At 33.6% G+C, this 27,582-nt stretch overlaps 1 protein-coding gene across 3 annotated transcripts; it reads right to left on the reverse strand.

The window, feature by feature from the left end:
- Positions 1–530: 530 nt before the first annotated feature.
- LOC120329022 (actin nucleation-promoting factor WASL-like) lies at positions 531–27,117 on the reverse strand. 3 transcript variants are annotated; one of them, XM_039395628.2, is made up of 12 exons: positions 26,977–27,117; positions 25,582–25,716; positions 24,015–24,101; positions 23,384–23,483; positions 7,677–7,724; positions 5,485–5,668; positions 4,917–4,959; positions 4,417–4,550; positions 3,936–4,326; positions 3,487–3,588; positions 3,014–3,119; positions 531–2,078 (listed from the first exon to the last, which is right to left on the reverse strand). In XM_039395628.2, exons 1-12 carry the CDS (start codon positions 27,100–27,102, stop codon positions 2,020–2,022), a joined length of 1,515 nt encoding a protein of 504 aa, XP_039251562.2. In that variant the 5' UTR covers positions 27,103–27,117; the 3' UTR covers positions 531–2,019. The 3 variants fall into 3 exon arrangements, with proteins under 3 accessions (XP_039251562.2, XP_039251559.2, XP_039251561.2); XM_039395625.2 differs by lacking the exons at positions 23,384–23,483; positions 24,015–24,101; positions 25,582–25,716; positions 26,977–27,117 and adding an exon at positions 7,875–16,673; XM_039395627.2 differs by lacking the exons at positions 7,677–7,724; positions 23,384–23,483; positions 24,015–24,101; positions 25,582–25,716; positions 26,977–27,117 and adding an exon at positions 7,875–16,672.
- Between the last annotated feature and the right edge of the window lie 465 nt (positions 27,118–27,582).

Below are 27,582 nucleotides of genomic sequence, written 5' to 3' on the forward strand. Positions count from 1 at the left end.
GGTTAACTTACATGATAAATTACAAGAAAATCAATTAACCTTATTAATATTTTCTGGAAGTAGGACAAAACTCGCCAAATTCACTACATTCCATTCATTTTGCAAAGAAATTAAAATTCTGTTACTTGAGTTCCGAATCTCATTATCCTACGTACTGTACTTTTTGCTGTAAAAGGATCCAATCAGATAAACTTAACCAATTTGTTTCATGGGCAAATTCATTCAATGTTATTTATTTTGTGCATTCCTTGTTAGCATGCATTTAATGCAGCTTTTGCAAGATTTGAAAGTTAACGCAAATACTTTAGAGACTGCTCAAATGCAAAATGCTTAATTTCCCCTTATGATATCATACAGAAATCGAGTCAATAGCATAATACACAGTGTCTATAAAACTAACAGTGATTAACCTGCCAACATTAATTAACATTGAAATTATCTTTAAATCAGAACCCATTTCAAGGCAATTCAATTAACTTAGCTAAGAAGCTACTGAGATATCTACAATCCCATCTAACAAAAACAAACGCTTCTGTGGCAAATTTTATTTCAATTTGAATGTATAGTAAATTTGTAACAATAAAGCTGGATAATAAGAATATCAGAAATACACAAAAACGATAATAAATAACAATTCTAATTAATAGGATATCAAAGTAGAGTCAATGTATCATAGTGGAATCCTCAAGTCAAAGCATGAAATGGAGTTTCATACATCCGAAATGACATAATTCTATAAATGGAAGACTATGCAAAAATTTCTGCCTTCATCATATATAGCTGATAAAGGAATTTTGTTCTAGGCATTTGACTGCCGCCGCTACTAGTAACAGCTTGACGACTGGAGCATTATATTTAGCGTTTTGATTGTTATGTATTAGATTTATGTAAAGCATAGCTTACGTAGTGATAGTGACATGACCCAATCTTAAAATTTCGAATTCCATCACTGCCAATATTAACGCCAGCAAAATTTATTTCACATTTGAGGAATTTATAAACAAATCACTAAAAAACTTTTCAACGCATTCACAATAATTTTTGATACAATAAAAAAGTTGCAAAACGAAAACACAAACATTTATTTAATCTGATTCTGAATATGGAAACTAATTTAGTAAAATATTAATTGATTAAATATTGATTATTAGGGATATGAGTTATTTTTAACCAAACTGTGGAACATATATATTTGAGTAAATTATCAATTCTTCTATTGTTTTAGGATTACAGGCATAAAATATTCGATAAAGCAAGCACAAGGGGGATGGAAGGTGGCTGAAATAGATATGCAAACACAGAGTGAATTCGACTTGCAGAAACTGACTAGAAATTCTGTTACTATAATCCATACACGTTTGCACAACTACAATATATGATCGTAATAGTAATATTTATTGGTCTTTTTATACCTATGCTCCAACCAAGGTTGTAGGCTAGCAGCCGCTGACATGTGAGTAGATGTCAAAATTTTTGGGAAGTTTTCTGGTAGTTTTGCAGTTAGTAATTTGGTTGTATTTTTTGTAATTGGAACATATTTCTAGCCTAATTTTTCTTTTTAAATAAAAATTTAAACTTTGTTGCAATCAAATCATGAAATAAGTCAAATTATTTCGAGTAAAATTTGACGTTGCGATATGCTAAAGATTCAGCATGTTTGAAGATTATTAAAATATTCAGAAAATACAAAATGGCATTATTTGGAATAATTTTTGTGCTTTTATGTCAGCCCATATTAGAATTATATATGAAGCAGCAATCACAAAAATAATGTGGCGAAATATTTAATACATTAGACCTACAAGCAGAAGATTGTCATAGTCAACTACATTTTCTCACTGTTCATTCTTCTATACAGTGTCTCACCGATACATTCGAAACGTGGCTGGATAATATGATTATTCTAATTATGTTGTTACAATTTATCAAATGGTCGAACCCATTATTAAGCAGACAACAACCTGCTCCACACGATGCATAGCAAACGATGGGATATTTTCGTGCTGGCACTCTTCTTTTTTAATCATCCCAGTCCTCGTCATCATTAAATTCACCATCATCAGATTCAGAGTCAGAATCTAGAAAAAAAAGTTCATATATTCCTATACTCCGTGAATTATAGAAAAAAGTAGGAAACCCATATTTTTTTATCTATCAAATATGGGTAAATGATAGCACAGGCCACAGGCATACTTGAAAATGCCTCTAATTTTAAAAATACTCAATCTGTGGAATTTTGACAACAAAAGATAATAATATCAGCAATGATGTTTTCAGGGAAATTTACACAAAGTAAGCTTGTGCACCCACTCAGAAGTAAAGAAGAACCATCTCTGATAAATGTGAAGAGCAAACACTGAAACGCCAATAGCTACTGAAAACATATAAATATAAGTGTTCAGTTATGACTGTAGCTTACGAAAATGCCTGATGGTGCAAGACTGTAAGAAAAATAGGTACGAGATAGTAAGAACTGGAGGAGTTTTTGGCATAAAAGGTCCTTTTCTGGAGCTCCCGAAGTATGTGCACCAAGATGGTGCAAAATCTGAACATAGTATGTGTACCCGGTTAGGATTCAAGTTGTGCGCCATCTTGGTGCACATACTTCGGGAGTGCCCTTTGTCCAGACCTTGAGGCTACACCTGACATCAGAAAACTATGGCCCGTGGGCCAAATCCAGTCCTCTGGGTAATTCAATCTGGCCCACACGGTGATGCCACAACCAAGGTAAAACCAAATTTCAATGTTTCAGCTAAAAAATAGCCCAAGGAATTTGTTGAGATTGCGATCAGATTTAGTTTTAACACAAGGCTTATTGTTTTCCACTTTTGCTTTTGTAAATATTTTCATTTTACGTCACACATGGCCCACCAGTCTAGGTGTGCGAAATTTTTGGCCCGTGGTTCAAAAACCTTGCCCACAGTGAACATAGTCCAGCCGAGCACAACAGCCGAAAACACTTTTTGGAGAAACAAGCAACATTTTATGACATTACAGTTTTTTCCAAACATACCATGAATTGCTTTTTCTCTCTGCATTAGGGCTCTGGCCAGAGCTCCAGCAATTCCACCGTCATCCTCATCTTCCGCTGGTTTGTCTCTCATTTCATCCTGAGAAACCTGTGCGAATTATACAAATTTATTGTCAGTTTATACAATAATTTACTTGCCTGTTGTAATTACCCCTATTTTTTAGAATCACAAATTTCACAATGAAAACAATATTTTAATCATCGGTATTTAAAGTCCATGCTGAATATGAATACCATAATCTCTTATTCTGTTTGTATGAGATAGAAAGTACTGTATATTAGGAGTATATCAAAGATGCTTTCTATTCCGTAGAAGCAGAATATGTTATTCATATTTCAAACTTTAGTACTGTCTTGTTCAAGCATGCTTGTAGCAACGGTCACATACAGATCCGAAGTAGGAAATATGTAATCTGTTAAAAAAATTTGAAAAGGAAATTATAACATTGGCTTACTGTTTTCAACTGTTTTCCTTGCCTAATTTGATCAAGTAATGCACCACGTCCTGTGGCAGGTTCAGGAGGAGGTGCGGCAGATGGAGCTTTCAAATTGGTGCCCTGAAAAAGAAACATGTTTTGGTAAAATTAATTTGTATGAATTAGCAAACCCAACAAAGCACAGAGAAAGTCAATGGATAAAATTCGTTTTAAGGCATCATACATTAAGATCATCGATCATCACATACCAAATTTTCAACACAGAGGAAAATTTCATGAAAAAATAGAGAAAGAAGGATGGGCTGCTATTAACACATCATGATTGAGTTTTTTGTACACCATTTCCTCTCTGAAAAAGGCTCTTTACATGCATTCAGAGATCTATCTATAGCTCGGGGTATTCTATTGAAGGATATTATCAGTACTATCGTTATTGTTACTATTGTGTAAATAAAGTTGTTACTTACCCCTCGAATTGCTGAGAGCAAATCGGAGCGATCGGAACCACCGCCAGTGGGCATAGGAGGGGGTGGTGGTGCCATTGGTGCCGGGGGTGGTGGAGGAGGTGGCGGTGGGGCGCCGCCCATTGGTGGATAGGGCGCACTCATGGGTGGTGGAGGTGCCCCCATAGGTGGTGGAGGTGGTGCTCCTCGACTCCTATTACTGGGTGGAGGAGGGGGCAGTTCAGAACGATGAGAGGGTGGATTATAACCCCTTGATGGAGGGGGTGGGGGGCCTTGATTTCGACTTGGCGGAGGGGGTGGTGGACCTCCTCTGGATGGTGGCGGTGGGGGTGCAGAACCTCTACCCCCACCACGAGAGGGTGGGGGTGGTGGTGGTCCAGTTCGTGTTTGCTGCCTGGAACGAAACAAAAGCGAAAATTTAACTACAAAACAAGCAGAATTCAATATTATAACACAATCAATTTTAAATTAAAAAACAACATACTTGATGGCATCCATTCCACCACGTTTTTCAATGAAATCATAAATAAATTGTGCAGTTTCTTTGTCTTGCAACTGTGTTTCACTGATTCCAGCATGAGTGAATAAATCCTTCAATGCTGGATCAACTTCATTCATCTGAAAATTTACATTTTACCATTAAATACTAGCAATACCAATAATTAATAAAAAGCACAATATGGTGCCCCAACATATTCTTTAGATCAGGAAAGTATTTTACTGTTCTTCCAGAGGAAATTGTTTTTTGTATTTGAGCTGGTATTACTAATATTGACTCATTTATTAGTACTCATCCATGTCATAGATATTCATGCTCACATTAAAAAGTCTTTAAAAACCTGAGTGCAAAGTTGCGTATATCACCATTTTGTTTGAATTTGAATTTAAATAATGTTGTAAAATATTCAAAATAATCAACATACTCTACATCTATGTTACATTCTTCAAGTTAGAAAGGATGGTTTTAAATATAAATATACTCACATCAAATCCTTTGTTAGGATCCCATCCAACGTGGCCAACATGCCTGAAAATCAGAAATTATACTTAATTGACAAAAAGCATGATTTAACTGAAAAAATGCGTGGTTTCCAAAAAAATTTGGATATTATTTGAAAAAGTTTGCTCTATTTCGTTTTCATGTTCGTTGTAGGTTCACATCCGTGTGCTCAATAAAAACAGACAACTGAACCAAAAGTCCTTTATGAAACATTGGGCATTTTAGTTGTTCATATTGGTAACAAAATTCAGGATTATTCACTACTAAATATGAAAGTTTTGACCTGTGGTTAAATTGCTATACTTAATTATGCTTAAAATCTTTGATTCAAATACCCTGGCCGCAACTCAGGGTGTGATAAAACTGGCAATGCCGTTACGTCGTTAGATGGCACAATAAAAAAATCCCAATTATTTCAGGGATCATAGTATACCCTTACCTCGCAGTGGCTGATTGTGGATAGCCTTCTTCGAAGCGAAAAAGGTATACATATAATTATAAATATGTCATTTTCAAGAGATTAAAATTCCAGTATAAAATTCAAATACATACTTGAAATCTTGTGGTTGACTGATATCTGCTTTCGTTAATTTTCCTTTCTTTCCCTTCTTCTTTTTCTTGTCTTTCTTCGATTCTTCCTGCATCATTCCACCCTTGATATTGGTAGTAGACAAGGAAAGATTCGAATTATGTCCCGGTTGATTGGACGATTGGACATGGTTCTGGTTCTGAGGGGCTGTAAAAAGAATATACCTTGTTTATCATTTTTCAAAAATATAACAAGTAGAAATAAAAAAAAATGTAATTGTCCCAAAAATAAAAATTCTATTCAGTTTAAATACAATGAATTTCACATATGCAAAACTCATTTTATTGTGATCCTCCTTGCCTTATATGAACATCATTATTTTTCAATAATAATTCATTGTTTAATAAAACGATGCTTCAAATGAAACGTTTTTATGTAGTGTACAAAGTACAAAACCAAAATAAAAATGACCGCAAAATAATATTAATAATTTGAATCGTAATGAATAACTAAAAAGTATGACACATGGCAAAATATTGAAATGTATGTTGTTAGTTGTAGTTGTTATATTGACTTGAGAGAAGCATGCTGGTAAATTTGCATAAAGAAGGCGTTAAATCCAAAATAATTTGAACAGTAAATAAAATAATAACAAGTCATGATAACTTTTATGAAATCTCCTCACTATTATTTTAATAGTATGTTTGTTTGTTGAGTAATTCAGCTATTTTAAGAAGGCAAACAATGAATGCTACTCAATATTTTTCAATGATAAAAACATGGCTCGAAATTTCTCAGAAGATATATAAATAGATCAGCACATAAGCTGATCAAAAATTCGTCAATTTGCTGATGTTAAATCGAATAACCTTGAATGGGTTGAATATGATGACCCACGGTGATTTGAATACTTTCAAAAGCAAGTTCCTAACTTAGAAATTTCATCTGGTTTCAAGAATTGTTCTCTATTTACAGAGAAATAAATATAAATGACCAATACGGCCGAGGTGGGTAAACCCGTAGACTAAACTTAGAAGGCATCGTAGATTGAAATCTGGTTCAAATCCCATGCTCATCTCCAAGGTGTAATAAATTGAATGAGCAAAGGTGAACCAGAAAGATCCCGGTTCCAAACTATAGTAAAAAAAATGAAATTCAGATATAATTATTTGTTATTCATTCTCTCATGCATATGAAACTTTAACTATGACGTTTTCTTGAATCAAAGTTGGATTTCAAAGAAAGTACCGGTAGTTGTTACAATCTGCATGCCTTTCCATGAGACAATTGAGCATTTTTCAGTTACGTTGTTAGATGGCACAATAAGATATCCCAATTATTACAGAGATCATAGTATAACATGAAACAAACGTGTATGCTGTTAGGTTTAGTTGATTCATTTGCATAAATGAAATAACAATCAAACAAAAAATGATATTTGATGATGAATGCTGAACAAAATATTAATTAAAATCCATGACACGAGCATGTATTACCGGTACTTTTAGCTAGAAATATTATTTTTAAATTCGAACCAGTAAGATGACTAATTTATTCATTGTAAAAAAACACAGAATGAGAAGAACAAATCATGTGTGTAATTCGCTATTACCGGTAGTGCTGAGGCGGCTCGAGTAATTGACTCAACTCGAGTACTCACTTATCAAAGACTCTAAGTGACTCGAGTTGTCTAAATGAAATGACTTATATATAACTAACGACTGATGAGAATTTGAAGTTCCGTGATTGAACAGACTTCGGATTTGGCTTTAGACTAGGACGACCCATGATTTGAATCGCAAATCTGACTTTAGAGTCCTCTACCCATCACTGTAAGCTAGTAGTTTATACATTGGCTACGTTGAAATCACAGTTTACAGATTTAATCATCCGATCCAAGGTGGGAAAACTTGCTTACTAGTGCTTATTAGTCCTTTAAAAACCCAATGGCACAGTTTAACAACCTGTTTGAAGATTCTAATTTCATGAAAATAATGATGAATCAAATTTAGTGTGTTTGGGAATTATTGTGTTGATTCAATGTAAAAAAAAGAGAATAATAGTTTTCTGAAAATCATCAAATAAAATAAATTGTCATGATTATTTTATTAACGACGACACCCAAACAATACATTTAACTGAATAATCAACACTTTTTACCAAATTTATACACTATTCGAGATCATGTCAGCGCCATGCACAGAAGCGTAAATACCTGCTGTAGGTCTCGGTGATGATGGTGGAGGAGGCCTTTGCATTTTAGCTAAATAGGATGCAAAAATAGAATGCTACATGAAGATAAGATGATGAAAAAAAAAATAAAGAATGAAAAACGAGCAAGTTTTTCTAATGCCCAATAATCTGTTTCAATTTTAGGTACAAACATCTCTAAATTTGAAATAGAAACACCTACCTATTGTTAATTTTAATCTGTTAGCTTTCAATAGCCTTGCTATTGATAGAGATCCAAATTTCACTTTGGATTTAGATTTATTTCGTTCTGATACACGTCCGCTCCATGTTCTTGATTGGCCGACCACAGAGTTTCGCCTGCATTTTTGCACCGAAGGTCTTTTTATAAATGTCTCCATACTTTGGAAAGTGTTTTCATCAGGACCAGATTTATCAAGAATATTTAGCTGATAACGGGCATTGCTTTGCTGAAGAGCATTTCTGTAAGCAGGCTTCATATAGTCTGGTATGTACGACGGTATGTTATTTGACTCGTTGTTTTTCCTTCGCCTTCGTTTTACTGTGTCTGTTTTTTTCTCTGGCGAGGACTCAGTGAGATTTTCAAAAATTGGGTTGTAAGATAATGGTTCAACTTTATCAACTTCAAAATCCTGTGTTGATTTGTTAACGGAAAGTAAAGTAACAGAATTTTCTGAACATGGTGAATTTGTTTTAGATTTTTTCCCAGACAGAAAAGAGAAATATTCTTCAATGTTCCAGTCTAATTTTGACATATCTTCACTCAAAGCTCCTTCGAAAGGATCAGAAGCAAAAGTGTACGACTTCTTTTTATTAAGTTTTAATTTGTCTTTATGCTTTGGCGACTGTCTGAAAGTATTTAAATCAGTTTCAATACTCGAGGATAGTTCCTTTTGTTTATTAGGTAAAACACTGTTCTCTTCAATACCAGGCAACTGTTTTTGAAGTTTCTTTTTACCCATGACAGGGGAAATATTAATATTAAAATTTTTTGGCATCGATAATTTCGGAGGATTACGATTGTTTGAGAGTCTTGTAGATAGCCTTCTATTTGCTGAAGATTTTGAGATGTTACAAGTTCCATTGTTCAAGTCAATTACAAGATTATCAGGTCTTTTGATCGAATTAGCTTGGTCTTTCCCTCGTCTTAATGGAGATTGCTTTGGCAATTGTAAAAAATTATTATTGTTATTGACGCTAGTGTTATTTGGCATAAAAGATTTATTTTCGGGGCAGATAGTTAAATCAGATAGAGATACGCTTAATCGTTTATTCATTCTTGCATCTTCGTGTAAATGATCTGAATTCATCACTGTCTGTTGGTTATTACAAGCAACGGACATGCTTTTCTTTTCTTTCCAAGCTTTACTTCTAGAAATCTTTGTATCGTTCGATGTATTTCGTATTTCTTCAAGTTGCCAAAATTGCCGATTTGTTGAAGCAGATACTTGACAATCTGCTAAACTCTTTTTTCGCATTCTAGCTAACCTTGCGGGACTGGCGACAGTGTGATATTGTCCGAATGATGACGTCATATTACAACCATTATGGGAAGCTGGATCAAGATAAATATAATTCTGTGTAGGATGGTGAATAACAGATTTATTGCGCTTCGTTATGATTGCGTTTTTACGTAAATTGTATTCCTTTTGTTCGTTTTCGAATGCAGAAAACACAGAACCGCTTTTTAAACTCATTTTCTGTAATCGAGTGAGTACATTACTCTTAGCAGCCTGTAAGCTGAGCTTCTTTTTCTCTGCTAGAACTTTCAAGCCTGACCAAACAATTACTTCAGGCGTTTTTGATTCAACTTTACAGGCTGTTCGACCCAAGCTACTTCTTTTCATTACATCACCATCAGTCGAATCAATTTTGAGTTGAGGAGATGAAGGTTGAAAGTCTTTTTTTGAATTGCTTTCTTCAGAATCGAAACATAAGAAAGAATCAATATCTGTTACAGTGTCTGGGTTTTCATCATCAGAATAAATATTATCCTGAATATCTTGAAGAATAATTGGATTTACGAGCGTTCTCGAAGCTTGTCGTTTGCTCCGAGTTCTTCGTAAAATTGTTTTATAATCCAATGCATTATGCATAGGAGATGATGGTTTTTGTTGATCTGCAGGACAAATTGGACCAAACGATTGTTCTGATTTATTCTCAACACCAGAAATTTCTTCTGTTCCAATGGAAGAACCAGATAGGCTTACAACCCCACTACTTCTGGGTAAAGAGACGTGAGAAGATGTTTTACTAGCAGGTATCACTTTAAATCCCGAGCCTTCATCTGTGTTTTCTGATGCGTCTGAGCTTGTCCTTAATTTTTGTGGGTCATTTTTCTCTGCTGATTTACGATACGTTTCCATTGCTATATTGTATAGCTTCCACTGAGCTGATGTAGGATTCCCGGCGATACGATGAGTAGGCTTATTAGACAGAGTATTAAACGTTGGAATTTCATTATTATTATTGTTCTTGTCAGATGATGAAGCACCACTCGGATCTCCCTGGCTAACACTTCTCTCCCGTTTTAAAGGCATGTGTTTTCGAGTAACATGTAAGGTTTTTTGATCAGCATCGATATGGTATTCGTCGCTTGGCTCTGAGTGATGTCGTTTGAAATTCGTTTCATTTGAAACTTTCAGATTCCGGCTTGAAGTTGTTTCGTCTTCAAACATATCAATCATCTTTGTTATACCAGTCTTTTCTGTCGTCGTATTAGCATTAATTCGTAATTCCGACCCAGTCAGTTCTATTTTAGGGAACAGTATCGCTGGCGATTTATTAGGCGAGTGAAACACGCAAGACTGCCTCGGTGAGCGTACCATGGTTGACACGGGAGAATCCTGTAGGGATATTCCGCTGGAATCTGACCAACGCCCGATCTGATTAGGCGGCACGCCCTTTGTATATTTATCGTTCTTAAAATCGAGGCCGCTTGACAGCGATTTTGTACCCAAAATTTCGTCGACGTCTAGATTTAAATCGGACGACTCTATTTCCAATCCATCCTCAATATCAGATAAGCTATAGTCCGAGCATATAGAATCTTCTTTTTCCATTTTTCCTCGACCTAAAGCAGCTAAATCTCTATTTATCGGTGGCGTTAAATCCATGTTTAAAATATCACTTAAACTGGCGAAGGTAGTTGCCATAATGTTCTGACCCGAACTGACAGTAAAAACATAAATTTTGATAACACGCTTAATGAAGATCTGAAACGTGACGATTGGAAGCAAAAATAATGTTGATTAATATGTGTCTTGTGATGCAATTTATCAAGCATTCAGAATTAACGATACACAAGGGCTTAGGTTATTACAAAGTACTTTTATAATAGCGCCAATAAAATGCCTGCCACACAAATTATTGTTTTATTAATTTACGCGGATTATAAACTGCAAGTCGGCAACTAACATTTTTGAGTGGCATTTTTTCTTTTAGATTGATACCCTACCTTACGAGACTCGCATATTCAAACTAAACGCCCGCCCAAATATTAATGAAATTAAAGGAAGTATAAAGTTATTTTTATTCAACATGGTCCTAATAGGTGGTTTAATTATGATAAGGGAACGATTTTCATTGTTCTAACATGATCAATAAAAATCAATCAACACCTAAAAAGTACGACTTGTAATATCCAATGGTGTCTGGACCTCCGCCTTCTGTTATTATATTACTAGAATTATTATAAATATCTCACGAATCTGGAAATTTCGACTAACGCAAAAACACCTATTTGGTTATTATCCGGGCCAATTCGTGAGCGAAACCATTAAAGAATAAACACTAACGTTTTAGGCTGTCTTGGCACATGCGAAGCAATCCTAACCTAAAGTATTCATTCTTATCGATCGTTATCAAATTATATCCATATCAAGGTTTTAGTTGGAAAAATAGTGATCCATTTTGTCAAATGGTAGACAGTTAACAATCATCATATCAGTCCATTTTCGAGTCTGGCTATATTTTGAAAAGTTCGGTCAAAAATAATTTTTGGTTACGATCTTGCATGAAAATAAACAACGAAAAAAACGCCATCGATATCAAGGTTTTAGTTGGAAAAATAGTGATCCATTTTGTCAAATGGTAGACAGTTAACAACCATCATATCAGTCCATTTTCGAGTCTGGCTCTATTTTGAAAAGTTCGGTCAAATATTATTTTTCGGTTACGATCTTGCATGAAAATAAACAACGAAAAAAACGCCGATAAAAGAGAATCCAAGGTCCAATCTAATCATATGTAATTACTGTACATTCAAAGTGTTATATAAGCTAATAAATATAATTTAGATAACAGAAACATACACTCGCAACTCAATTTCATTTGTATAAGGTTAAGTTATTTAGAAATACCTGATATAGCAAATAAACGCAACGCAAAGATATGGTCCATTATAATTACATTTGGTTGTTTTTTAGAAATCCATACAGATATAGGCTCTCTAACATAAAATCTACCTGTTCCACAGAAGAGGACGAATATCTTGTAAACGAAAATAATCAGGACTGCAGATATGTATGCTTGTAGGAATATTACTAACATACGTCACTTGTGAAATACATCGAAAATCGTTGATAATATACGTATGAAAGGCATTTTAAAGTCCAATATGGATTACGTGAATAAGAATTGCCTAATTGCCATTCAAGTCATTCGGAAAAGGCGGCGCAATGGCATTCACAGAAATGATCTCATTGATCACAGAAAACGTGATAAGACACCGTATATACGAATCACACTTCTCAGATAGGTGAAACATTTTTAAACTACCTCAATAATATTGAGGATAGTATATTAGTATGTGCATAATATGGGATATGGGTCGCCGTTCCGTTTGGACCTCATTTAATTTTGATAACACAGCATTTTAGCAACTTAGCGTGAAATAGCAATCGATGCACCAAATGTCCGAAATAGCATATTTGAATAATATACACTCAAAATTTGGCGTTAGTATGACACAAGCAAGTTGATATGAAATATTTACATTAGAACCAATATACTAGGGTTAAAACGCATAATATTCCAAATTTATTTCTTAAAACTTCGTCCTAACGCATAGACAACGAAAAGCCATTTTCCATATATATCGTGCTTCATAAAAGAGTTTAAAACGTCATAATGATAAAACTATGAACTGTTACTAGGGAAATCTAATGAAAGACTTATCAATAGTATCCTGAAATGCAAGTCATCAACTGCCACACTAGAGTATAACAAGTAAATGCTATCAGCAAATTAATTGTGCTAAACTTAGGATTTTTCGTGATTCATAAATATTACAGAGGAAGAGATAACGGACGACTCCTTACTGGGCTCAGTATTCCTCTACCAGATACATTATAAAACTGGACAACTGACAATACAAATGGCAAATTTTGATATTGTCCTTTTCAACATGCTTGTGGTAGATATCGATACAATTTTGCAAACGCGTTCAATCTATGACTAAGTCTTCCTCAAAATATTCCGAATATTGGTAATAGAAAACAATAGAAATAATTTGGAAGATTGATCATCATCTTGCCGCATAAATATTTTACATTTATTTTCTTAATTATTGAGTTATTCTTGCCTATAACTACCTCAAGGTGCTTTCAACATTTTGAAACAACTAACATTTTCAAAGGACCAAAGCATAAATGATTTTCCTCCCAAAGTGCAACACTAATAATGACTTAAAATGAACTAACGAAACATTTGTGTATCTAAACTCTGTAACTAGCGGGACAAATCACCAGTTGTATGAACCGTAAAGTTACCACAACTAACTAAATATGAATATAACACGTTGTTGAACCCAAACGATCGAGACATATGGGTCAGACGAAGTAATCAAATACATTAGCGCCTTGATAACAAAACTATATGCGTGTTACTGTTGTTGTTATTATTACTATCATTAATATAAGCAACAATCTAACGCGAAATAAGGGCCGTAACCCGTATAACACGGACCATACTCGACTAAGCATGCAATATCACCGCTTTGGTTATTTACGTAAAATCTGCTATAAACTACTAAATAATGTACTAGGTTGGGGTCTACACTTTTGTTAGAAGTGAAAAGTATCATTTTGGCAATAAACATCTTCACTCTCATTTTTTCTTTTTCGGTCGTTGCGTCATTGGCGTGACGTAAACCCTAGTCGGGCTATCCAGGTACGAGAGTGAGCGATTGCGAGAAATTCACTAAACTGGGAATTGTTACGCACGTTTGTCATGCCGCGGACAACGTTAATTAAGCGATGCTGCCAAATTTAAATCATTCGATAAGAATATATAGATGGTTCCCTGGAATTTGCGATTTGAATTTCGATGACACGTACAGTGTTTTGTTGAGTGAAGATTTCTAATATTGTACTAATCGTAATAAATCTAAAATACGTATCTTACATGCTTAAACAAGGTATTAAATAAACGCAAAAAGGAATGACCGAAAATAAAACTAACAATTTGGAACAATCAATACTAATGTATAATCCAAGTTCCTTCAACAGAACTTGAGAAAAATATTTTCTAGTTTCGGTAAAAACAGAACAGCTTGTTACGCGCAATTAGTGAATAAAGTTTAGTTTCATACACAATAATGAATATATGCCATATCATCAATTAAACAATAAATTGTTAACGATATCACACAAACGCAAATTTTCAAAGAAAATCAATAAAGGGACAATATCAGAATTGTAACCAATTAATAATAAATTATTCATAGGGCCAATATCGAAATGTTCAGAAGTTGAAAGCGACGAAACAATGAGAATTTACGGACATGAATGTTTACATTGGTCATTATAACAAAGTAATTAGTGCAAATAATCTTATTATGAATGTAAAGAATGAACTACCGGTAGATAAATATAACATGAGAGCAAAAGTTCATGAACTGCCTCGAATATCAAATGAAAGCGTGCTTTTGAATTTGAATAGGGGGAAATTTTGGGTGAAATTCTGGTTGCGAGAAAAATAATTTAAACAAAATGGGACCAGCTTATTTAGCAAAACGCTTTATGGTTCCACTTCAAAATCTATCACAAAATTCGTGTTCACTCAAATACATAAATCGTACTACATAAAATCGAAAGTTGATTTAATAAATTGGTCTGGTGACATTCAACAATAAAAACATGATATAAATACGTCATATTTACACAAAAAACGTATTCAATTTTGGACTTGATCCAAACCATGAATTTTCTACCACTGATTGATTTATTAATTTTTATCTATAACCATAACTCCTGCAGTCAGCACCGTGACAATAATTTAATCGCTAAAATAGTATATACACAGGTAAGCATAACTGCAATCCAGACTAATAGGTTGTCTACAGAGGTGAAAATTTGACGAGTAAAGATTTCATGTATAATTTCAGTCAATAACGCTTTCGTTACCACGATTTCAAATGTGAAGAAAAATTCTTAAGTTGGTGACAAAGGGTTAATGTAGCATTACGTATTACGTGTAGATACAGGAAGTTGTAGAAATGCATTGAAATACGAACGAGGGAGCAGAGAAAACATGGGTTTCTCACATTTGTTGTTTTCTGATATTATGTTGCTGATTTGGTGTTTCCGGATGTGATAAGAGAAATTGTGGGACAAGTTGGAATAATTTGTTATTGTCAATTTGACCTTCATATTGACATTGGCCAGATTGCTTGAAGAATAGAATATTACAGAGAAACGTGGTTTCAAATGATGGTTTGTGGATAATATGACCTTTATTCGTACATAACAATTACAATCATTAAACACAAAAAACACAACTGTAGTCTGAAACGTAGTAAACTATCATGATCAAAATTCAAATTCTGTACAAATTCATCGTATACGCTACAACACAATACGCTAAGTAAAACTGCCATCGCGATGTTACGCAACAAAATGAGAGTGTAATCTAAACATTATTATGAAGAAAACTAAAAACTCAAGAAGAGGCGCTAACAAATCGCCATTGATGATACACAAATTACCTGGAGAAATTTTGCATGAACGAATGTCTCCAATAGCTACGGTAATAAAATACTATAAATTATTCGTCGAAGTTGATCACACTAATCTTAAACAGCGCAAGCAAGAGATGAACAACTTTCGAATATACTCTGGAGAAAGTCGATACGCGAATCATATCTTTGCAAAGCCTGAATTTAGTCTTCATCCAACAAGCATAATTCGCTTTGTGAAGCTAGAGCATGATACACTTCAGACTTCTCCTTGAAAATGAACGCGCAACCAGCGTCTTACAATATGGAAAATTCCACGAACATTTCACGAAACAATACATGAATACAAGTTCATCTAATAAATATAAAATTTCACAGGCTCTTACAAGGTTATCAGACGACGACAAGAAGAGCAACTGCATTCTATACCACAAATAAAACGCAAATAGGAAACGAACTTGACAGAATGAGTCAAAATACACATATATACGGTACCCGACAATGATTCAAAACCTCGAAAACAACGCCGATGACAAATATATGGCTGGGAAACACAAACCGTTACCATATTGAACCAAAGTTGTCAACGAGGGGTCTCATAGAATCAGCAGAAAATAAATAATTTCCTCAATCGAAAAGTAATATTATGGCTATATTGCAGAATTTTGACGCCATGATGGGGTCAACTCCTGTGACACGCGATGTATAAACATTTCATAATATTGATTGTCACTAAATTAGGAAAAACTTCGTCAGCGGCAAAGAACGCAAGCGAGCACCTTGAAATGGAGGCAGATGTGGCAAAAATCAGTGACCAAACTTCCTTACTTTTGAATATATCTTTTTGACTGAGAAAATCTATGACAGACCAGAACGCAAAACACCAAGGACATGCAATTAAGAAATTCAACAAGTAATGCCAATTGCCAACAGTCACCATTCGTTCAATATGCCAAATCATCTTTGTGGCCAAAAATCATTTCTTAACCTCCGTTCTGGTAGAAATTTTCGATTACAAAATTCTCTGGATTTTGGGAACAATAATAACGTAATGCAATTCATTTAAATAGAAAGTTTTGTTTAATGAAGGCAGCAGGTGAGCTTTTGTTGTCAGAACACATAAAACGAAAATATAATCATCAGACATTCAATCCTATGAAGCAATCAATTTAGTCATAAATATGCACGGGGCAATAATTCAACATCAAAAAAATTGGCAATAAAGCGAATCAAAATGGAACGAATTTTGTCAATGAATTCATCAACGACCTAATTCCAAATACCATTACAAAAGAAATTCCCAAATCGAAAACGTAGGGATAGTAAATGAGGTAATTTCCTTTATAATTAAGGTATTTTCATGTCGTGCATTAAGGTTTAAGTATTAGTTAGTAGACGATTAAGGAGATATAAAACCGTTTATACTAATGATTTCACCACCGACTGCATTAACTGTATTATCCACAAGAAATAAGACTTCAGTAATTTGAAAGGCGCTATAAAATATAGTTACCCAAGAGTAAATTTTGAAAATATAATTTTATTTTAATTTACCTAATATAAGCAATTACAAATCTATTTTTTATTTTTATTTTAATTAACGCAACAATTTAAAAGCACCCTTGCAGAAATTTACAAAACGTTTAATTACTTAATTAACATGGCATATTTTTACAATCTAATAAGTTATAAAACTAGAAATGATATTTTATTCCTTAAATAAAATAAATAAACATCGCAATTGGGAGCTTTTGAGCAAATAGTACGCCCCATGATTCTAACATTTCAAAAACTACTAGGAAAATCGTTGATAATAAATTGGACAAAATTACAAATGTACATACATCCTTGTCATCAATTTGCTCAAATTTCTGAATATTATTAATATCCTCTGGTCACGTTTTCGCAGTTGTGCACCGTCCCTAGGTAATGAAAAGTTCATGTAACCAGTGTCCATATCAGTATTCAATAAAACGTTAATCATAATCCTAATTTTAAAATGTATGAATATATATTTAATGCGATAATAATAGAAAACACGTTTAAACTTCCGGCAGCAACCTCTATAACATATACACCTATTTCCCATGCTCGCATCGTGTCATTTGTTGCAATAGCTAAGGTTTTGCCAAATAACAGCAAATAGAATTAAATCAATTTGAAACAAGTTACATGTCTGCCAATTGTCCATAACTTATCGATCGACTCAAAAAGCGCCTTTAATTTATCATTGTAACGAGTGAGAGTACTCGTTATATAAATTGATAGTAAAAAGTCAATCCATTATTCAACCTAATAAAGTTGAGGAGACTACATTTCCGGTGCAATTAGAAGTCTAGAAGTGCGATATCATAGTTTGGGATTTAGTCGTATTACAAATTTTTATACGTAAAAATCTACCAAATGGTAAACCGTGGCATGCTGTGTTAAAGCCCGTCTTAACAGTACTCAACTTCTACTGCATATAATATTTCTATGAAAAAAAATTTCTAATTGTTGTATATCTTGTATTCCACCATTTAGATCTACTGTACTGCTGTACATCACACATATTAGATCGTATCCGTACGAATGATACCACCAGACGCTTAACTTACAGTCATTTTTACAAAAAAATTCTTGCTATCACTAATGTTGTTTGTTTGCATCTGCGCCAACCTACCTATCGCAACACAGAGTACTAGTTAATGCTTCAGAGAAAAATAATCTGATGGATAAATCAAATGTTAATCCACGATAACCAAATCATTACCAAGCTAAATTTGAATATCATGTCGTTGAATCATGAAATGCTGACATTAATTACTAATTAAAGTACTAGAACTAGATGATGTTCATTTGCGATCCAATTGCAAATTACTTATGCGAGGACGAAGGAAATATCACTGTAGAATGATGGAAATATTATAAATTTAAAGTCAGCTGACGTGACTTAACAAGTGGGCGTCGTAAAGGACTATTTCAATCTAACCAGTATAGTTTACGAATAATGAGCGACTCATTTGCATTAAGTTTTTTTTTTTTTTTGGGTGTCATGGAGTCGGTGGTTTCAATCAATTCAATCGGCGCTTCTCTATAAGAGAAGATTACTGATTTCTTTAAATGCGAATTATGGTATTTGACATTACTACAAGTTGATATATCACAACATTATCGGAATTAATTTGGCAGTACAGAACTTTTAATGTAGGGGTCGTGGCACACCACTGCCTTGAGTCATTAGTGTTCAGAATATAAATATTAAATATAGATGTATATAAATAAAATATAGAAAACGATTTTGATCAGTCAATCACGAATAACATTAAATAATCGCTTTGGGGTGTCCCGTCTGATAATTTCGCGGATTCCCTTGCAGTATTGCATTGGCTATAGTTGGGTGTAATTACATTTTTAAACTTTGCTTTGCTTGGGCATGTTTAACGATAAATTAAATTCAAATGTAATTTCAATCACCAAAATAGAACGTTACAAGCTTTATTTAAATATGTTAACCACAGAAATAAAGTCGTGTTAAAATGATACTATATATATACTATAGTATTAAAAATATTTTGCATGGATTATGACTTAATATCTAATCAAATTGAAAAATTAACTAAAACTTAAAATATTGCATTATAAAATTGCGGATATGCGAAATGAGAGAAATGAACGCGAATCTTCAACTTATCGGTGAAGTCATTTGGACGGATTTCATAGAAACTAGTGAATGTAAAAACGACTTGAAGTTCGATCCATCAACAGAAAATAGAACAATAAATTACGTTAATGATTATTGTATGGTACTGTCAGACTGTCAGTACATCCGGAACCAACGATTTAATGAACAACATGTAGTCTTATTTATGACGGATCAGCACACAACATAACAGAATTACCCAAATACAGGATAAAAATAAATGAAACCTTCATAAAGTTATATATGCCAAATACTAGCATATATCGCCATAATATATAGCAATCAATCAATTTTCAACTATAAGTATTCAATAGCTTCTAAATATAAGCTAATATGGAGCAGGACTTACGTCAATACCACAAACAATATGTGAAACGTCTGGAATTCAGGATCACAGTAAACTAAGCATATATGGGTAAAAGATTATTTTCGTTGTAAACCAGCTACTTTTATTATTATTTAGTTATTACAGTAGTTTTCGCAAAGTTGTATGAATGTCAAATATTGTTTGGAAAAGTTCAGCAAAATTTTCGTTACTTAGGTGCGTCAAATTTGGTTCTCATTTGTGCATTGAAATAAAAACTTATAGTATGAGCTAAATGTTCTTCGATCAATCTTGAATTTAGCGAGGAATACTGAATCATCGTTTAAATGCACAAATTAGAATAATAGGCATTGGCTTCTGCAATAAACATTATTAAACGACTTTTCGTCGGAATCGCCTGACTTGGTCATTAGTTACCGTATATATATATATTTCTGTACGTTTGGAACTTCGAATCGTGCACGTCACTCTTGCAGTCCATTACAATTGCAAGTTAATGGATTCTCAATAATATATAAATAGAACATGAAGTTCGTTGCAACCCATTCATCAAGAAACCAGCAATGAATAGGGAAAATTGAAGTCGCAAGTCACACCACCCTACCAGTACTATCTTAATGGGGAATTCAAATACTAAGATGACGTTTAAGCGTGCTTCCTGAGGACTTATAAATAGTTCAAAGGTTAGGCCTCTGAATGCCGTATCTTAAAGGTCTTTATGCAACAGAACTTGGATTTACTGTATTCTTGGCTACGAAATGGAATTTTCAAATTTATTTAATTCGGTTTTATTATACTCATGGAACTATAACGAAAACATTTTGTAACGTAATTCGAGTGTTCAGTCACTTCATGTGCTATGTAAAAATTTTAAAACTGACTACGATCATTTGAAAATATAGATTTTACTTTACCAAAGTGGTGGAAAGGCGCAAATTGGCATCATGGTTATATACAGAATAATATTTTCTCAAACATTTTCAGTGAGATGATAGAAACGATCAATAGAAAGTCTGCAAATTAAGCGCCATTAATAGCGAACATCCTAATTATCAAAACAAACAACTGAGATAATTTTCTGTAGTATTTGTTTACTCAAATTGAAGGCAAATTTAGTTTCGCCGATGCCATGCCGTATCTTGCATTTCCATTTTATCAAAAACGCCACGAATAACTTATATGCAAACTACTTTAAAATTAAACCTAAAATGCTGCTATTTGAAGATAATGAAGGATACAATTTATTAGTAAGATTGGTTTCACTTATCACGCCGATATTTCAAGACTGCCGTTATTTCCTAAAACTTATTTGATTTAAAATAAAACGAAATCGCAAGTTAGAACATCGTGAAACGATTTAGGGTTATGTATGGTTTACATTTGCAAAGAATTGCACGTTTACATGATGTACGGAGACGATTTATGCCCTGAGTTTGTATGTCCTTTGCCAAATGATAAAAGTAATATAAACCAGAATTGAAATCGATCACGGTGTTATATGGTGCTCAATTTAGAACAGAACGAAACTCGTGATGTTTTGCTGACATTTCATTCAAATTGCAGGGCAGACAAATCACTGCAAATGACCTATTCCTTACTGCTACCTAGCGGAATTTACATTATTCATTTGTTACTGCTGCTCAGCGGCCTTGCACACATTGCAGTCGGTCGCGATTAACGAAAATTTATCGACAAAACTTAAAACAAGCAATGCAAATAGCATACGTGTAGTTCAATATGTCAAAATATACGTGGTGATTTACATCATATTAAACCATTATTAATAATTACATTAAAGAGATTTCATACCTACAGTATAAGGTAATGACAGTCATTGCTGACCCATTCGCGTATGCAATATACTATGTAATTACATTGAACAATGCGTCTCTTTTTAAGTTTCACATTCTATGTTGCTTCAGTGAATCATTAAGAGTGCAAGTGAACTGCTGTGTTCGTACGGCTGTTTCATTTGGCAGCTATGCTGGAGAACGTATCTTATATACCGCTATACACGGACATGCTGGCTGAATGGATGTGCTTAAGATGGCATTAAAATACAAATCAGAAAATTGAATTTTTAAACACTTTTGAATTTATATCACTAACAACTAAGGAAATGGACTTATTTACCATGGAAATCAATGGAAGCAATGAACTTACTAGGACGGATTATCAAACATAAAACGAACATAATCCTGTGGTTAATTTCCCCTGAAACAAATCCCTTATTCCTTACCCATAGCGTATTAATTGACTATGCTACAAAATTTGTTAGAGTTGGACCTTCCTGGTTTTACAGAAATGTCACAACTTTTATGCACAGGAAATATTGAATGTTGCAAACAAGAATATGTAATATTTTGAAAGCTAGCCTCTAAATTCTATTAGTTAATAAACAACTGTTAAAAACTCCTCATCAGCATCTTGATATGGCAGATAAATTCCTATATCGATTTTAGATTTCTCAAAAAAGGGAATATATTTTATCGTAATTGTATACTTCCAATCTTATGAGGCAATTTTACGAGGTATCAATCCATAACCAAGAACATTGACAGAATTCAAGTGAGTGAATTCAAGATAATTTCTGGCATGTCAACCTCAAATTATGATGGATAATAGTCTGTCGACTGAACCGTCATGCTCCTTTGAACAATCACGCTGAGATACTTTTAGTAACATCGCTTTTGCAGTACATTGACTTAGTAAAGCTTCTGTGATCATGTAATCGAAACCATGGTTAGCTATGAACTTTAGATCAAAAGTGGTTTTTCTTTAGTTGAAGACGATATCATGTTGTCTATTTCCCTTGCAACTGAATGTATTGTATAGAAACCATTCATCCCCAGTTTATACAGAAAGTATCTTCCCTATGCAGCACTTAATATAGAGGCAAATAATTTGCATTTGAGAAATCTCTACAACTACAAGTCAAGTTTCAATAAAAGCAAAATCCAAAGAAGGTTTCCAAAGTTTCCTACAATATACTGCAGCATGTCTGACAATACTCATTCTTTATAATTACAAAACACGAAGCAAAATGGCCAAACAAGTCCTGTTATTAGACTTATTCGGTTTGTCTTGAAAGGATAAGAAGATCGTAATAAGACAACATTAAGGTCAACTCGTCAATTTTCAGGATCCAACTTCGTTCTTTCGTTACCGCAACTCCATTAGACAGGATCATATTACCCCAGTAAGCAAAAGGTAAATGAAATCTTTCCTCTTGCGGTTGTGTATATAACACAAAATCAATGATACACATAAACCTATTTAGGATCTTCGAAACATAGCCAAGTGATCCCCTATCCATTTGAAAGTAGTTCCTATTGCATCCAGTTATTACCAATTTGATGGTAATTTGGAAATCATACAGACCTCCATGAAATGTTTTTTCAACGAACAATATAGCCAACCAAATCAAATATGATTTATGTTCTATCCCAGAATAGGTTCAGAATAAAAATAACATTAATAAATTCAATGTATGAATAGGCTGAATTATGTTCAGTCCCAATGCTGATGTTCCAGAAACTGTTAAATGTTTTGCAGATGAAACTTCCATAGTCATTCATGAGCAAAATCAAAAAATGAAAGGCAGGCTTCAATGTTACAATACTATTTTTAGAAACCAATGATCACTGAAGAAAATTGTCTCTGATCAGAAACAATGAAAAATGTGTATAAGCAATTTTACCACATTCTGATGTGAAAGTGTAGAATATAAAGAATGAATGTGGTCACCTTGTTTCTTCTCTTGCTTAGCTTTAATTTTTTCTTCAACTGTTCTTCTGAAATGATCAGCCTCTGATTCATCAGCAAAATTTAAACCTGCTCTACAGTCCTGTAAAAAGGGATTTCATTATATAATGAATGATTGACAATTTGCCAATAAAATCAGTCTCTTCTTATTCATGAAAAAAATATCCAGATTAGTCAGACAAGCTATTTCCACATCCTAGGTCATTGTTTCTCAACCAAGGAAACTATTATTACTAATATTCTTTGCACATTCAATATTATTGTAATACGCATGTTTTACTAAACAATGATCCATTGAAATTGAACAACAAACAGGAACAGTTTTAGAAACAGAGTAGTAAGGGGGAATTAAGAGTTTTAAAATAGCAAAGTAAGGAATGTATCAAAAAAAAAACTGTACTAGGTTATTAATTGAATATAAAGACCTCTATGATAAATATAAAGAAATATTTTAAATTTCTTCTTCAAGTAAACTTCTATGCTTAACAGAATATGACATTGTGTCTGGATGTATAATGAATGAGATGCAAATAGTATCAAAGTTCATTATATCAAAAAAAAAATTAGATACGGTAATGACATTTGAATTCAATACCCACTTATAATAACTTACGTTAGTATCAAATGTATGAAAATATTGTCGAGGTGTTGCATATTTAAACTGGTTGTATAACTCTTGTTCAAATATCATCTGATCAGTCTGAAGAAAATAAGAATAATATTAATAAAGGACTTGAAAAATATCATATGTTTTGATTTCATTCTCAGATTTCAGAAAATTAAATTTTCATTATTTATATAAGATTTGTAGATCTCCTCTCTGAAGAAAAATTGGTGCTCCAGAAGTATGTGTATTGTGTACCAATATGGAGGTAACTACGGTTATTTTGCTCGCCTACTTTACATCAAGTTGTGTAAAGGGACGGAAGCCTATGGGCAGGGGGTATATTCACTTGGCTAACACAGACAGTACCCGAACTAAGGGAAATTGGAATAAAATTATGGTCTCTCAACTCTAGCCTGGTACAAATACTACGGGAGTACCGAAAAATTTAATAATTTTATGATGTAGCAGTATAGTAGTATATTAGTTTAGTATAGATAATTATGTCAAGCCTTCATGAGGTGACGTTCATGTCATGATTAGAACATAGAATTCTTGTAATATTTCAATATAGTCTTAGTTGAGATTAAACAAATGAAATTCCCCCAAATGTGTTCACTTCAGTTTTTAAAAATTCCATTTTGTTTTGCATTTCCTTGTCAAGGGGATGCAACCAGGACAGTTGCATAAATAAGCCCTAAAGATAGACCATTTGATAATTGATCAAGGGAGACCAATGACTAAACGTGAAACATCACAGTAAAGATTGCTTCATATATTAAGAATGCATAATCAACTATCCTTGTACGGCAATTGTCTTTAACAAATGCCTGTGATCGTGATATGCATTGTTTCAATATGTAACAGTAACTTCCTGTCAATATCGTGGTAATGTGTATGACATCAGAATACTCCACACAACTGGACACACGATGACTCAACCCAATATAGACAAAAATATCACAATGAAGTGCAGTTAGTTACTCGAATCATCCCTAAGTAAAAAATGGCAGACAGCCTGTGAGCGAATCCCACGCTTTCAGACTGACCTTTGTATGTTTATTACAAGCATATATTCGATAAAATTTATCACATTAGTTATTTACAAATGAAAAATTGCCTATGATTCGCAAAATTACAATTTTGATAACGTATATCGCGAGGAAATTTCATATTTACCCCAGCAAGAGGAAAACCTATAAGACGAATTATTTATATGGCGAACCACGGCCTTTAGTCCAGTTACCAGTCCATGTCGGATATGGAAATAGCTAACCTGTTGTTTCAGATGCCTGGACTTGGTGGTAAAAGAAGCCGTAACCAACCAGCAGTTATGTGAAACACAATACGACAGGTTTGGGGATAGGTCCAGCAATCCTCTTGCACATAATCAACCCCCATAGTCAGTACGAACCTGTAAACCCAGCTGGGTAAGGGTAATCAGAGATAATCAGCCTAACACTTAGTATGATGAGCCCATTTCAAAGCCGAATGTATAACTCTCAGTATCAGTAAGATAAGGCATAAAATCATGAATGATATTATAGAATACTTGAACAATATATTTTGAACTTACCGCAATATTATAAACTCTAATATAATATGAACGCCTTGGATTATCTTTGATGAAACAACATACACCAGTTCCAACCTTGTTCCATCTTGAATTATGTTGTGCCAGAAAGACTTGAACCACTCCTGTGGACAGTGTCTGAATAAAATTTAAAACATAATAAATTTTAAGGCAAAAAACAGGAATTATTAAGAGTTTACATTTTAAAAAGAATTTTTCACAAATGTACGCTAAGGTAGTGAAAAACTGATAACATAAATTTTTTTTCGATAAATCACATTTTCTCTTCAACTATTGAAATATTATTAAACATTGAGATGCATTCATTACTCAAAGTATATTTTTTCATAAAATGAGCTATTATTCCCATCATAATTGAATCGCTTAGACATCCTTGACATACCCAAGAAACAAACAATTGAAATGATTCCTTGGCGAAAATAAAAAAAAGTCCACAATTACAATTGTTTTGATTTGCAGCAAACTGAAGCAAAAAATAACAATAACATTCCAAACAGTATTATTCAAAAATGCTATATAATAGTTACATCATAATCAAAAATATCATTGGAAAATCATTTTTATACAATATACATGACAGATCAAGATCAAATTATAAATCAAACGTGGCCGGATACTGAGTAATGATGTAATAAAACATGTCAACTTCTGCTTAATATTGCTTGCATGAAATGACTATTAAAATACTCAAGTGACAGACAAGGTAGTGTCAATAAATCAATAGATGAGCTTATTTCTTTGTGAACAATATGCAACAATACATAGAAATGGACTCTTAAACTGTCGTGGCCATGCCAGATCAACGATAATTTGACAGCTGTTCAGCTGATAAATACTTGGCGTTAAACACATTGCTTGATATTAAAAGTTAGTTAAAAACCTTTTTTTTGAACCAATGTGTTGGACACTATTCTAAACTTTCAATTTAGTTTTGGATTACAAGAAATAATATAATCCAGAAAATCTTCATTGCAAAAAATAATTACAGGAATCTGGCCTGGCAACAATATATGTTTAGTATAGGGCTCCAGATGCTTAACCATAGCTGAAGCTTCCTCTTATCTCCAGAAGTTCACCCCATCTCTGGAAGCTTTAAATACCACCACAGCTTGGATGAAGTTTCAAAACACTGTACTGAAGCTCTCCATGCGCAAAAGCTTTCCCATAGTCTCAGATGTTCCCCCATACTATAGCTTCTGACTATGCATACCATTTGGATCCATTGACTATCAAAACTCAAAGTGATTGGGCAAAGAATGTCCCCACACAAATATGCAAATTTTGCTCGAGCATAATGAGGTCTAATTCGGTAATCAGTGCACTTATCACAAAAAATATATATTCAAAGATAATGGTTAAACTCTACCATATACATACCGAACATTTTTTTCCGAGCATGCTAAAAACTCTATCATTCTCATGGTCACTCAATAAACATGATTTGTGATTAACAGATGGTGGTCGACTCCTTCTTTGAGGCGGAGGGTTAGGAGGATAACTCATTGTTAAATATATGTAACAACTGTAAAATGTTCAATTAGAATTGATTCGAAAATATAACAGCAATAAAGTCTTACTACTTTAACATACATAATAAAAATCAGAGGTGTGCTCGTAGAGAATGACACTTATAGCAAAGTGAAACAAGCACTCTTCCAAATATTAAAATATCATTTTGTATCATTCTTGAAGAGATAAACATCAAGACAATAGAGGCTTTAGTGATGGAATGTATGTTATATTAGGGCATCAGGAAAGAAACAGAAAAAATACTTTCCAACTTTACATGATTCAGCCCATCCAATCAAAAGGCAAATAGTTGTGAAAAAGTTTATTCATTTCAAAAAGTAAAGGAAATAGATTTCACAGCAACAAGATGTTGATCTCCACTTTGGCAATTGTAAATTCAGGTCATTGGAAAGGACCTACTAGTAATTGCTCAAAACTTGGTAGTTGCATTTGTATCAGTCAGGTATGCACATA

This window comes from Styela clava, chromosome 7 (assembly GCF_964204865.1).
Source record: "Styela clava chromosome 7, kaStyClav1.hap1.2, whole genome shotgun sequence".
In the NCBI taxonomy this organism is placed as follows: Eukaryota; Metazoa; Chordata; class Ascidiacea; order Stolidobranchia; family Styelidae; genus Styela; species Styela clava.

Coding starts and splice junctions, on each gene's coding strand:
- LOC120329022 (XM_039395625.2), bottom strand. CDS start 10,827: ATGGCAACTACCTTCGCCAGTTTAAGTGATATTTTAAACATGGATTTA. Junction 3,120..3,486: donor AAGGAAAACAGTTGAAAACA/GTAAGCCAATGT, acceptor TAATTCGCACAG/GTTTCTCAGGATGAAATGAG. Junction 2,079..3,013: donor GAGAGAAAAAGCAATTCATG/GTATGTTTGGAA, acceptor TTTTTTTTCTAG/ATTCTGACTCTGAATCTGAT.